Source organism: Taurulus bubalis (assembly GCF_910589615.1).
Source record: "Taurulus bubalis genome assembly, chromosome: 13".
Lineage (NCBI taxonomy): Eukaryota > Metazoa > Chordata > Actinopteri > Perciformes > Cottidae > Taurulus > Taurulus bubalis.
The window spans coordinates 2,923,981-2,938,980 of NC_136601.1; the positions used below are offsets into that span (position 1 = coordinate 2,923,981).

The 15,000-nt window shown below is 40.9% G+C and overlaps 1 protein-coding gene across 1 annotated transcript in view; it reads left to right on the forward strand.

The window, feature by feature from the left end:
• pde6a (phosphodiesterase 6A, cGMP-specific, rod, alpha) overlaps positions 1-15,000 on the forward strand; it is a gene marked incomplete at both ends in the record, with an annotated part of 27,671 nt that overhangs the window by 3,201 nt on the left and 9,470 nt on the right. Inside the window, 10 exons of the mRNA XM_079228566.1 lie at positions 3,398-3,550; positions 4,662-4,751; positions 4,894-5,034; positions 6,301-6,375; positions 6,823-6,887; positions 7,243-7,309; positions 8,338-8,385; positions 12,688-12,837; positions 13,623-13,766; positions 14,852-14,917. Coding sequence (XP_079084692.1) covers positions 3,398-3,550; positions 4,662-4,751; positions 4,894-5,034; positions 6,301-6,375; positions 6,823-6,887; positions 7,243-7,309; positions 8,338-8,385; positions 12,688-12,837; positions 13,623-13,766; positions 14,852-14,917 — 999 coding nt within the window. The remainder of the gene's footprint in view (positions 1-3,397; positions 3,551-4,661; positions 4,752-4,893; positions 5,035-6,300; positions 6,376-6,822; positions 6,888-7,242; positions 7,310-8,337; positions 8,386-12,687; positions 12,838-13,622; positions 13,767-14,851; positions 14,918-15,000) is intronic.

Here is a 15,000-nt window from a genome sequence, read left to right on the forward strand (position 1 = left end):
CGCAGCCTCACACACACACACACACACACAAGACGCATCCTCACACACACACACACACACAAGACGCAGCCTCACACACACACACACACACACAAGATGCAGCCTCACACACACACACACACAAGACGCAGCCTCACACACACAAAACGTAGAGGAACAGCTGTTGTTTCCACGTACTCGTTGTTTCGTTGTTTCCAGCGCAGGCCGCTGCACGAGTCAGGATTCCTGTAGGTGGAGGGTGGGGGGATTATATGTCACTGGGATTATGTCGTGAGTAACAGCTGGCCTCATTTCTACCCCATAGCCATTTTCTTCTCTTCCTTCCTCCATCAAAGTGAATTTACTAATCACACAATTTTACAAACTAATAACTGACCGTTGTTTGAGGTGCGGTGACTCGGGGGTGAGAGGGTGAGGGTGGGGGTGAGGGGGAGGCTACAGATGAAGCCGGTTAATCTGTCCTGAATTAGAGCGATCCCAGATTACTCTCAGAGGTCACGCAGGCTCTGAGCCATTTTCGCCGACTCGGCATTATAACACACCTTTAATCTATTCTGCCTCGCTGTGTTTGTCTTTGGTGGAGCAGAGGAGGGTCGTTTCCAAGGGAAGTTAGGTTTAGGAACCTTTATTCGGGGGGTGCACATGAAAAACAATAGTCGGTTTTATGGCAAATTTACATTTTTTATTGTAAAATGTTCCTTTTTAAATGAATTGTTCACTTTAAACCCCAAGTTCGCACACAGCCTACATTGTTGGCCTAAAAAGTGCTTCTCCTAACCGGAGAAGCTAAATTTAAGAAGAATACGTTCATTTAAAGAAATGTATGTACAATTATTAATATTATGTATCTATTCATTTGGATGCATGTCTCTTCTTGCATTAATTATTTATTTAAAAATGTAATTATTTCACGGAAAGGAGAAGTGTTTATGCATCATGTTTATTTTAATGTCTAGATTTGGGATTTGGTGACATCTGGTGGCGAGTTTGCAGATTGCAGCCGACTGAAACCTTTTGGAGAACTTGGAGGGCCTCATTGAGAGCCAGTGGTTCATTTGTCCCTTCTGGGCTGTAGTAGAAACCCGTCTGCCTCCGTGAAGACCTCCCTATGTAGAAATAAACGGCTCATATGTAGAAATAAACGGCTCATCCCAAGGTAACAACGACACAGAAACTCTAACAGCTGATCACACGCTCAATATTTCCTCCCATAGATCGCTGCTCACTATAAATATAAAAATGTAGTTTCTATTTTGGAATATCCTCCATCTGTGTGACATACACAGCCATTACACTTTCTTTGTTTTAAACCAAGCCGAAAGGGTTAAAAAATAACGACACATTTTAATATCAAAATACAACTAGTGCTTAGATGAAACTTCTAAAAGTGTAGCTCCGCTGTGGAAAGGTCACGGCAAGGCTTCAGCTGAGGATAGCAAGCAGGATGAAGACTTCTCTGGGCTTAAAGGGGTCAAAGGTCGCCCAATAACAAGCTGTCAAACTGCTGGAACAGGGCTATGTGTAAGCTCTGTGAGGCTGCAGTTGAATCAGCGAGATGCAGATCCAGGATCAGTTTACCCCCCCTTCGCTTCCTGGACCACAGCTTCAGGTCGGCCCCTAAACGTGGAGGGAGACGGGCAGACCATAATAAACATGGGAACAGGGTGGTTTACTGATGATGATGCAGGAGGGGGGCGGCTCAAGTCTAATCCCTGAAAGATGCTCAGGCTGGAAATATAAACCAAGGACGGCCACGGACACGTCTTGTGGTTCACTTTTTACTCTCCTACATCTCGTCACAGACAAAGAGCACGGCCTCTTTTGTTTAACTTTAAAACCGTTCTATTTTTAGGCCCTTTCCTCGAAAACGTCATACCCAAACTAAGAAGTGTGTATCTCTGCAACCACTAGGGCTATTTGAACAATGGTGTTATAATTAAAGGTACACATGTGAGATGTTGTTCAGATGTGTAAATATCAGTCTATATGTTACTGGTTCAGAGTAAATGAAGATGTCACACAGAAACAAATGAAAAGGTTTCAGGTCCGCCTCGAAAAAAATCACTTTCAGGATGATTATTTCTTTGAAATGATGCAGCTGTAAGGTCCAACTCTAACCCAAATCATAGTTCAATATGTGAACATTCTCTAACCCAAATCATAGTTCAATATGTGAACATTCTCTAACCCAAATCATACACAATATGTGAACATTCACTAACCCAAATCATACACAATATGTGAACATTCACTAACCCAAATCATAGCTCAATATGTGAACATTCTCTAACCCAAATCATAGCTCAATATGTGAACATTCACTAACCCAATTCATAGCTCAATATGTGAACATTCTCTAACCCAAATCATAGCTTAATATGTGAACATTCACTAACCCAAATCATAGCTCAATATGTGAACATTCTCTAACCCAAATCATAGCTCAATATGTGAACATTCACTAACCCAATTCATAGCTCAATATGTGAACATTCTCTAACCCAAATCATAGCTCAATATGTGAACATTCTCTCTGCAAAGGTTGAAGCAGAACAAAGTTAGAGGGTTTAGAACAGAGAACATTCAGGCGAGGACTCCAAAATTTGCATTGATGCACATCTGTGACATTTGGATTTTCTCATGTGCCAAACTATATATTTTACATATTACTTATGGTGTTCAATACATCCAAATACAGCCGTTTTGGGCTTTTTTTTCATAAAGCAAGCTATGATTTACAGTTTTATATAACAATCACTCAGTCTTGGTTTTTAAAAGGTTTGATCCAGCTCATGATTCTGCAGCTGCAGTAGGAGGAGATGGTTTGGGTTCAGAGTAGTTTGCTTTGCACGTGGCAGCAGCAGTCATACGGTCTGAGAGGCTGAAGGATGCAAAGTGTGAGGCCTCGTCTCTTGTGGGTGAGTGTGAGGTTGGCGAGGAGAAACTTAAAGTGAGATATTAGCCCATTGCAGATGTATTAATATCGCCGGCCGATAAACGTCAACAAACAGAAGTACAGCAACGCCGACGATGAGTTATACGTTTCAACATTCTACACTTCGTCCAGCAGAGCAGGGACAACTTTATTTCTCCAACTCCCATGAGGGTCCCTCTCTCTGCAGGTTTTTAAACAATTTCTTTTTATTCCTTCTTGGCAGTTAATGAGCCGCTCTTCCTGCGTTTCAGCCGCAGGAACACAATTGATGACCCCTGCTGTGCAGGAGGAGCGTTAGCTGGAGTGCAGGGAGAGCGCCTCGAGTTGCTGGATAATGGAGAGCCTTTTGCTCGCAGCGCTTATGGATGGAAGTGTCCATCAAACGCTGGAAGTCTGGAAGGATGCGGGGGGGCAAAGAGCAGGCAATTAGATGCAATCAAATCCTCCCTCTCTCTCTCTCAGAGCGCTCATTACAGCGACTTCGTGGACGATCTGACGGAGTACAAGACCAAGAGCATCCTGGCCATCCCCGTCATGAACGGCAAAGACATGGTGGCCGTCATGATGGCCATCAACAAGCTGGACGAGCCGCGCTTCACCGCCAAGGACGAGGAGGTAACGGCGACCGCCGGCGGGCCGCGACGCTGATGATGAAAAGGAAAACCAGAAATCACTCAAAGAGTTCATTGGTTGCAGCGTCTTCACAATATGCTGAATTATACCAATTAATAATCTGCGTTTGGGTCCAGATTTAACACAAAGTGCACTGAACTATCATCATTTTACTTCATCACGTTCCTGTGTAAACGGGTTTTGTCATAAATATGCATGTGCCATATTAATGGATTCATTTTAAATTTGGCAACGGACAACTTTTCCCAGGTTGTATTATTGTTGCTGTCTTAACCCGGTTGACGTTGCCAATGTGCTACCTTCGGCAACTATTTAGAGAAGAGTTTGAAACACGGTTGTAACGTTTGGTTTTCACGGTAAATGGAGCCTTTTGTTTCTCTGGGAGGAGGAAACATGTATTGAGGACTCCGTGGAGAACTTTTCAATCATTTTAATTCCCCCAGAAAAATGAAAGTCCATGTTTTATATCCAACTAAAACAGCAATGCAGAGGTTGCAGAAGGCTGTGATTAAAGAGTCACTGAGAAACAATACTATACTTACACATATATACTTTGTATTTTTGCACTTTTTGTATACATCTCTCATCCCTGTTGTTTTTCATTTGTTCTTTTTAGTCTGTAAGTTGCTACTCCGACAACACATTTCCCCTTGAGGATTAATAAAGTATATACTCATTCATTCATTCAGTTAATCAATCACAGAGTCTCTGTCTACGAGACACGAGACATTTTCTTTTGTCGAGAAAGACGAGACGACGTTCCCTTCTGGGTTTAATATCACCCGTCAAACACAAATACAACTATTGGCAACTTTTGACGCGTCTGCCATTTGAAACTCAGAAAGGTTGACGTGGCTAACTTATGATAAAAAACTCAATACTGTAATGGTTACGGCTCCGGCCTTTAAAATACAAGAACAGTTATTAAGAAGAAAAACAACCAGAGTGCGTTCAGCACACACACACACACACACACACACACACACACACACACACACGAGAGGAAGGAGGGGAAACGAACCCGTTGTGCGTTGGAGACGTAATCAGATGTATTTCAGTGTGAAGCGCTAACGTGTGCTCTGCTTTCTCTCAGGTCCTCAACAAGTACCTCAACTTTGCCAACCTGATCCTGAGAGTGTTCCACCTGAGCTACCTGCACAACTGTGAGACCAGGAAGGGACAGGTGAGGCCGCCCAGCACGGACCCCGACCACTCATCTCAGACCGGGGGTTTTTAAGAACATCTGGACGGTGCATAGACGACAGACGCACATGTGTGGTGCAGAGAGAGGCATTGAGTGTGTGTGTGTGTGTGTGTGTGTGCAGGTGCTGCTGTGGTCGGCCAGCAAGGTGTTTGAAGAGATGACGGACATCGAGAGGCAGTTCCACAAGGCCCTGTACACGGTCAGAGCGTTCCTCAACTGTGACCGTTACTCCGTGGGTCTGCTGGACATGACCAAGACCAAGGTGGGTGAACAACCGATTTATTTAGTTGTATCATTACATTTGATTCAACGATCAAACGAATAAACCCTCCCTAGGATAAATAAATACAGAAATATAGAAAACAGAATACTTGTATGCTTTTAACCTTTTGAAAACTCACCTATTTTTAGGCCTCTGGTCAACCACTAGGGCTATTTGAATAATTTTTGTGTTATAATAAAAGAATATAATGTGAGTTGTGTGTTCAGATGTGTAAATATCAGTCTATGTTACTGGTTATGAGTAAATGAAGAAGTGAATTATTCAGTTTTTATAGCAATATCTGCCATAGAGCCCATATGGGCTCCACAGTTTTCAACGGTAAAAAAAAAGAAGAAGAAAGAGAAAAGGGCAACTGGTAAACGGGTATCGACCTCTGCACACACTCCACAAGGTCACAGTGCAACGTGTGTGGACCACAATGTACCGACACACACAGCTGCGTGCATTCACGTGCACAAGGTCAAATAAATGGAGCTTAAGAAGTCGAAATACTTTAGAGTTGGGAGCAATAATCCACGTTCAGGCTGGATTTTGCTCTTAAGAAGCTTGACTGCTTCTTCGCTCAAAAAACCCCAAAGAGTTACAAATAAGCATAACATCTTGGAAAACAACAGAACTGTACACAGGGAGCATGCATGTTTAAACAGTTTATTAATACAGGCCTGCTGTGTCTCGGCTCTGCTTCCTCTTTGTAGAAAGATATTCTGAGCCGCTCCTCTGGGGTTTCTGCACCGGTCTTCTTTCCTTTTGCTTCGATCCCTCGAGTCGGAGACAGAGCTCACGCTTAAAACCATCTCCTGATGAGCGCGCGTCCCGCGTGCTAGCATGTTGTCATAAATACTACTTATTGGTTGTGGCTGTCAGCTAATCAGTAGCAGCTGCCGGTTGATGGCCAACACCTGCTGCCGGAGAACAAACACATGTTGTCTGCCGCCGCAGATGGTGTCTGGATTCCATGCTCTGTAAAGTAAACCACAACTAGTAGCTCAGCGTTGAGCCCTTTGCTTTTGGAAACTGTGCACTTTGTGAAGACGGGACAACTAAATATATTACCCGCTACTGGAATTAGCATTTTCAGGCAGAATGGTGGCGTTGGATGAGCCTCCAATTAACAGAAAGTGCATCTAAATAATGAAACAACAGAAGCAGCTGCGTCAGCTGTGTGGACCTCTCTAAATCTTCTGGTCCTCTCTTTGTGTGTGTGTGTGTGTGTGTGTGTGTGTGTGTGTGTGTGTGTGTGTGTAGGAGTTCTTTGACCTGTGGCCGGTGCTTATGGGAGAAGTTCCACCATATGACGGACCCAAAACTCCTGATGGCCGGGTGAGGAACAAAGAACCACTGCTAGTGCTAGAGATTGAGATATAAACTCATGTTTACAATGTCGCCCCCTGGTGGTCAGGAGACAGAATGCAGCTTTAACAAATAAAGTATCGACTTCTATACAACCAGAGGTGTTGCACCCTGGTGGTCAGGAGAGAGAATACAGCTTTATCACATGAAGCATAGACTTCTATACAACCAAAGGAGTCGCACCCTAGTGGTCAGGAGAGAGAATGCAGCTTTAACAGATGAAGCATAGACTTCTATACAACCAGAGGTGTTGCACCCTGGTGGTCAGGAGAGAGAATACAGCTTTATCACATGAAGCATAGACTTCTATACAACCAAAGGAGTCACACCCTGGTGGTCAGGAGAGAGAATGCAGCTGATTTTTTACTTTAATCTTCTTTACACACCGTCTCAAATGCTTGTGTTTGTCTCCTAAAGGAAATCATCTTCTACAAACTGATTGACTACATCCTCCACGGCAAAGAGGACATCAAAGTCATCCCGTAAGTCCCAACAGAGCTCCAGTTTAGAGATGCCCAGGGTTTTGTTTTGCACACACACACGTACACGTACACACACACACACACACACACACACACACGTACATGTACACGCACACGCATGTGGTGAGCGACCTACATTTTACTGAACTCTATTTTTCCATAACTTGTTTTCTGTTATCCAACATTGCTTCCCTTGTAAACAGTAATAACCGCTGTCTGTTTACTGCCTGTTAATCTAAATGAAAGTTGTGGACGCATTATTTGATTTGAATGATTTGACATCCTTTATTTGATTGCTATGTCCTCACACAACAGGGAAGTCCCTGACAGCGTTGTGTTGTGTTCCTCCTCTCAGGAACCCGACGCCGGACCACTGGGTTCTGGTCAGCGGGTTACCGACCTACGTGGCAGAGACCGGACTGGTCAGTGCCTCCTCCTTCAGAGCTCCTCTCTCCTTTTATTTCAAGAGATCCTGAACGCATCTCACATGTTTCTCACCAGATACAGAACATTTACAGCAGATTGGATCAAACTAGAGCTCCAGGAATCATAACACGAGGGGAATTAATAAATCACAAGACAAAGTCCGTCTCCTCTCGAGCTGCACTGCTCTGACCGGGTTCCTTTAGGGAACCATCTTTACGTTTAACAAAACTAAACCATCCCTAATATCTTAAACGAGACTTTCAGTCCTCCACATGCCAGAAATCAAAAAAATGTATGTAAAATCGTTGAAAAAGGGCCAAAAAAAGAGCCGACTGCAGGTAGCTGCCCACAAATTCCTCTTAAAATAATGTTTCCTCTCACTGTCCTACATGATCTGATTATCAGTGTGCTCTTTATTAAAGACATTTCATTAATAATAGTTATATGTAATAATAATTATAAATACGATTTAAATAACTTCTGGAGGGACTTATTCGGATCAAAGCATCTTATACAGACGTTCATGTTGAGTAAAGCTTTATTTACTGTGGTGTATTTAGTGAGATTGGGATTATTAATGGACATTATATGGTGAAATTCAGCATCAGGATTATGTTTAATAGATCCCTTCAGTTCTATTCAAAGCTTTGTGATAACTCGTCTTCACCTCTTCACCACAAGGAGGACTTACAGGAAGAAAAGGTCTCCAAAAGCTTTATAAGTGTAATTTCTGCAGCTGTTGTAATTAATCACAGGGTGGCTTTTTAATTCCCCAAAACTCGCTCGTCCATCTATCCTTCCTTCTGTCCTCTCGTCCTTCCCTTGTCTCCTCCGCTCGTCATTTGTCAACTCGACGTCATCTTCTCCTCCCTCATCTTTTATCATCATAAATGATCTTCTACATGAACTTCAGCTTCACCTAGAATACGTGTCAGAGTGACACGGATGGTTCTGATGGACTTGAGTTTAAAGTGTTTAATGTCGTCATTGTTCTCTCTTCTTATGCCAATTTTCTTTTCCACAGATTTGTAACATAATGAATGCCGGTCAGGATGACTTTTTCAAGTTCCAGGTAAGAAAGATGCAACTTTTTCTTTCATTTTTTCTTTCTAGGAAGCGCTGGTTAAGAACAGGAGTGAAGGTTTAAGACCAGACCAGCTGTACGATATTAATAAGTGACTTCATCATGTGTTCAGTCGACGTGCGGCTCTCTGTGTCATTGATTAGAGATCAGAAGCTGAAATGTTTCTTTCTACTCGCAACGTTGAAGCAAAACTTCAATCTGAAAACGTTACTTTTTGCAACTTTGCATCCAGCTCGTCGCACCACGTGTGTGTGTGTGTGTGTGTGTGTGTGTGTGTGTGTGTGTTAGTTTAGTTTATTAACCGGATCCCCATTAGCTAACGCGTTAGCGGCCGCTAATCTTCCTGGGGTCCACAGAAAAGACAAAATGTAAAACATACAAAAACGTTCAAAACATGACGGTTAAAAAATAATAAGAATAATACAATTAAAATACAAAGAGTACAGTCAGAATCCGAGTGTGCAGTCGAGGACTAGGATGTATATTGTGCAGTGCATCCATAATTTAGACAAAGAACAATCAGATGACTACTAAAGCAATGGAAAACGTCAAATGAATTCACGAGCAGTAGTAGGAAACTAATATATACATTCACCCTATTAATCTGAGATTATCCAAATAGCTTTTGCTCTTAAATTTACATCTTTAATCTGTGAGATTCTTCCTTTTTTTTTTTACATTGTTTTGTACCTACAATGGCTGTTATACGCCAAATGAAGGCAACAAATGATCCTAAATAAAGGATTAAACTCTCGCTACTTTGCCTCCAGATTTAATTAATATGCATGTAAATGAAAATATCTAATTGTCAACTGTTCTACATGTAAATGAATTCACTTGGCAGACACTATTTCCTCCAAAGCGCTGCACAAATGTGATCATCCAGCACCAGTGTGACATTAATTTGATTCATGCATTTGTTCTTTTACATTTATTTATCTTGGAAAGAATGCTCCTTCACTCCTTTATGTACATGAACACGAGTTGATGCTGCGAGAGCAATTTCTCTTATTATCTGTAATCAGATTGTTATGTAAAGTAATGGATGACATTAGCATATCACAGTCAGATTACAGTAATTGGATTATATATATTTATATGAGCCTTTACTCTTGAGCGATGTGAATGAAAATAGGGTAGAGGGTATACGTTGGAATACTATATTAAAAAAGTAATTTAGCCTCATAATGGGCTCTCAAGGACCACCGGGGAACGCTTCTGCATTATAGTCATGACCAAATACGTCTCTCCGGAGCGTAAATGAGTTTTCTGAGGGCTATAAAGGGCCCGTAGTATTTATCCTTATTATACCCGCTGTCTGTCATTGCTTCTGCTGATATAAATTAATGTTAACATGGAAATCCACCTCCTCACTCAGAGCTTCGTTGGGAAGTAAACCCCCTTATTATTACATACCAAATTAAAAAGGGTGTATCTCTGCAACCACTAGGACTATTTGACTCATTTTGGTGTTATAATTAAAGGTACACATGTGAGATTTTGTTCAGATGTGTAAATATTAGTCTATATATATATATATGAAGATGACACACAGAACAAATTAAAAGTTTTCAGTTTTCAGTTCTCAGTTCGAAAAATCACTTTCAGGATGATTATTTCTTTGAAATGATGCAGCTGTAAGGTCCAACTCTAACCCAAATCATAGCTCAATATGTGAACATTCTCTAACCCAAATCATAGCTCAATATGTGAACATTTTCTAACCCAAATCATAACACAATATGTGAACATTCTCTAACCCAAATCATAACTCAATATGTGAACATTCTCTAACCCAAATCATAACTCAATATGTGAACATTCTCTAACCCAAATCATAACTCAATATGTGGACATTCTCTAACCCAAATCATAGCTCAATATGTGAACATTCTCTAACCCAAATCATAGCTCAATATGTGAACATTCTCTAACCCAAATCATAGCTCAATATGTGAACATTCTCTAACCCAAATCATAGCTCAATATGTGAACATTCTCTAACCCAAATTATAGCTCAATATGTGAACATTCTCTAACCCAAATCATAACTCAATATGTGAACATTCTCTAACCCAAATCATAACTCAATATGTGGACATTCTCTAACCCAAATCATAGCTCAATATGTGAACATTCTCTAACCCAAATCATAGCTCAATATGTGAACATTCTCTAACCCAAATCATAGCTCAATATGTGAACATTCTCTAACCCAAATCATAGCTCAATATGTGAACATTCTCTAACCCAAATCATAGCTCAATATGTGAACATTCTCTAACCCAAATCATAACTCAATATGTGGACATTCTCTAACCCAAATCATAGCTCAATATGTGAACATTCTCTCTGCTAAGGTTGACTTTGATAAAGTGAAGCAGAACAAAGTTAGAGAGGGTTTAGAACAGAGGTCTCCAACATTTGCATTGGGGCACATCTGTGACATTTAGATTTTCTCATGTACCAAACTATGTATTTCACTTGTATATTACTTATAAACTGTAAAACAAGCTATGTTGTACAGTTTTATATAACAATCGCTCAAAGGTTTTAAAAGGTTAAGCTAAGAAAGGGCTTCAGTCTTATTTAAAACACACAGGAGGATGGCTAGTTGCAGCGTTGCATTCTGGTCTTTCTGCTCCTGTTGAAATCGGCAAATCCCAAATCCATAATAAAAATATACACAGTGAACTACAGCACATGTTTATTATATTACAGTCCGTCAAACAAATACGTAACCATTTAAAACCGAACAGGAAAACGTGAAACATCGGATGTCTTATCTTATCTTATCTATCAAACCTGTCACTCAACCACAAAGAGGAAAGCGAGATTTCTCCCTCAATGTTTAAGGCTTTTCTTTATTTTTTGGGGGGTTGGTAATGTGTTTGTGCAGCACTCCGTACACGCAGAGTTCTATTCCCTGTTCTTTCACCACCTTGTAAAGCACCTGAAAGTGCAGCCTCATGAAATGGGACCAGATAAATTAAGTTGACTTTTAAGGGGAGGTTTAAGATGGCGGAAACTTTTTCTCATCACCAAACTGCTGTGAATAACTCTCAAGTTATCTTTCTACGTGAATGTTTTTTGAAATGAGAGAACATTTGTTCCAGCTGCTTTAAAATAAAGTACCAGCAGTGCATGTTTAAAAAAGGTTTGCAGTCACACAATGTGGTGTAATGTAAAAGAACGTTGATAATAGTTTAAGTGCCCGCTATATTTAGACTATTTTCACTCGTTCACGCTGCTGTCAGACAGTCCGTTCTGATGAGCTGAAGCCACCGGACTCCTTTGACAAGTCATTTTTACCTTGTAGAAGACAGTTATTAGTCTACCGCCGCCTCCATCGGTTAAAACAGAAAAGTCATCTTTCCCTTTAACCCTTCAGGGTCTTAGGCCTTTTTCTCGATTTTACATAATTTCTTAAATTCACCTTTTAAAGGCATTGCCTATGAGATATATACCCATGTGTTACATAAAACATTGCAGAACAATCTCAGCTCTCTTTATAATGAGGCGCCATTGTCCTAAGGCACAAGTGTAAAAAGATAATATGGCCCTAAAGCTGAAAAATTGAAGTTCGATTTTTCAAAATTCTTCATATTTCTTGTGAAAACACAACTTTACTCATGTGTACAAAACGTTTTGGTGATGGAAATTGGTTTTCCAAAGGTCTTGGGTTCACAAAAGCAGTGGAATCTATGAATAACATGGTTGATGCATGTAAATAAATGTCTAATACCACATTTTGTAGTATCGTTTTTAGAAGTGTTGTCTGTCACTACTTTCATCAAAATGAGAGAGGGACTGAGACACAATGGGACTGAGGTGAAGGATGGAATAACTTTCTCTTTTTTCATTACATTCTTTGTGACTCTTGACAGATAATCCAAGTTTAAAAAAAAAAGTCCACTTTGTGAAGAAGCTGAAGTGCAGAAGTATGAGCCCGTTTTATAAATGAGGCTTCAACAACCGCTGCTGCTCTGTGTTCATATTTTAGGGGCATGAGCAGGTGAATTATTGATTCTCTCTCATATTTCCTCTGGATGTAGAAGGTCATATTACATTCCTGAGAGGCTCCTGCTTTCTTTATTACAATCGTCAGTAAAAAAGAAAAAAGAAGAGTGACACAAAGGCCCCATATTGCTGGCTCAACATATCAAAGAAAGTATATTCTTATTTATAGTCATTGCATGTTGAACTGTCTGTGTGTGTGTGTGTGTGTGTGTGTGTGTGTGTGTGTGTGTGTGTGTGTGTGTGTGTGTGTGTGTGTGTGTGTTTCTGCAGAAAGAGCCACTGGATGACTCCGGCTGGACCATTAAGAACGTCCTATCGATGCCGATCGTCAACAAGAAAGAGGAGATAGTGGGCGTGGCCACGTTCTATAACAGGAAGGATGGGAAACCCTTTGATGAAATGGACGAGACTCTGATGGAGGTACTGGCTTGTGTGTGTGTGTGTGTGTGTGTGTGTGTGTATGTGTGTGTGTGGCACTGAGTCATTGGTTTATAAATACACTTCATTCAGAGCGTCTGCATTATTTATCTCTGGGCCTGGAGGCTTTTTTTGAACTGAAGTTTCTCTGTCTCTGCTTCTCTGCTGAGAATCCAGTGAGAACACACAACATGACAGCTTGATCCTTCAAATCATTTCGATGTGATTCATCGTTCAATTATTCACTGTATTGCAGAGGTGATTCGCAATCTGATGTTTTAAGGAATAGTGTGTGAAACTAACTAAGTACATGTACTCTTGTACTTCACCTGAGCCTTTGCATAGAATACATTTGTGCTGCATTTCATTTGTCACTTTTGCAGATCAATATTTTACATACAAACCATAAAATCAACGTATAAAATACAATGAAGTATGGCACAACCCAACAGGATACAAAGCATCGTTGCATGTTCAGGAACCGGGAGTCAGGAAGTAGTTTTTTAACTTTTGATACTGAAAGTTTTTCCGAGAAAGTTTTGAATGCAGGGACTTTTTTTCACATTGTGGTGTTTCTGCTTCTGCTGAAGACGAGGGATCAGACCTTCGTCCCCCGCTGACAGGAAGCTTTCACTGGGCTCTGGGCTGGAGGCAGTTAGCTTGAGCAGTGAGAGCAGAAAGAACTAGAGTGTCACCCACTCTTATTAAAAAAGACATGGAGGAGATTTGACATAACTGCCACCAGTAATGGTCTGCTAACTCTCTCTCTCTCTCTCTCCCGGGTCCAGTCTCTCACCCAGTTCCTGGGCTGGTCGGTGCTGAACACCGACACCTACGACAAGATGAACAAGCTGGAGAACAGGAAGGACATCTTCCAGGACATGGTCATGTACCACATCAAGTGTCGCAAGGACGAGATCCAGCACGTTCTGGTTGGTGGAAACATTTAGGAAACGAGGGACTCGGTTCTTTACCGGGACGAACGTTTTTAATTAAGGCCGATATGAAACCAGACTTTTTGGGTTGAAGCGCCAAAGTGAAACACCTCCTGTCTGCAAAATGATCCAGGAAAAGTGGGGAAACCTTCTATCTGCACTTTGTGTATTTTTTCATTTCTTTATTATTTTATTTGGTCAATTTCTTTATTTTATTAGTATTATTATTATAAATATATTTTTTAATGTATTTATTTATATGTATATATTATTTTTGTATTATGTATTATGCATTGGGTATCTTTAACAAATAGCATTCTGCAAGAAAACAACATTTATTTATTTATTTCTCAATTTTTTTCAGATATGAGGTTTTGCTCTTCAGCCATCGATTTATATTTTATCTTTCGGTCCTCCAAGAATATTTAAACATTTTTAAAGTCATAGGATGTTAGTATTTCCTACTTAGCTGTAATGTTGTTTTCTTTGTAAAGCCATGTAAAAATACTCAATTTATTCTTTTCTTCACTTGGTCTATTGAGTTTTCTAAAATATCTAATAAGGGTTATAGTGAAAAGAGGCATATCTCATGTCCCTCATGAATTTAAAACCAGTAGGCAGTGGGACACGGTGGAGCATTTTCAATGTAGAAAAATGAAAAATGAAAAACTCCAATAGCACATTTTGACAGACGCTTGCACTTAATATTCTGCAAAGTAACATCTCGAGTGAAGCGTTTAAAAACGGTGTGTTCATGTTGAAATCAGGGGGCAGCGGGGTTTTGTTAAAAATGAAATAAATGCCACCTTCAGTGTGGAGATGAAGAAGGTTCTATTTTTATATATTTGTGCGAGACGGAGCAAAGCCTGTCGGTTTGAAACCGGTCGCTCTAAACGGGACGCGTGCGTCGTTTATAAGATGGAATAAGACGTCGGGTTTCTCACGAGGTGATTTGTCAGCGGACGCAGAAAAGACAGAACAAGAGCAGACGCCAGATCTGACCTGAGATCAGGAGCCGGGTGATTGATGCCCGGACCCGTCCCCTTCAAGGTGAGCGCTGATGGCGTGTGTTTCCTCCCCAGAACACCAGGGAGAGGTGGGGGAAGGAGCCGGATGCCTGTGAGGAGGAGGAGCTGCAGGAGATTCTGGTAAACAACAACAACAACAACACCAACAACACCACCAAGGACACACTAACCCACCATATTGACTCCTTAACCAAGCCCTGTTT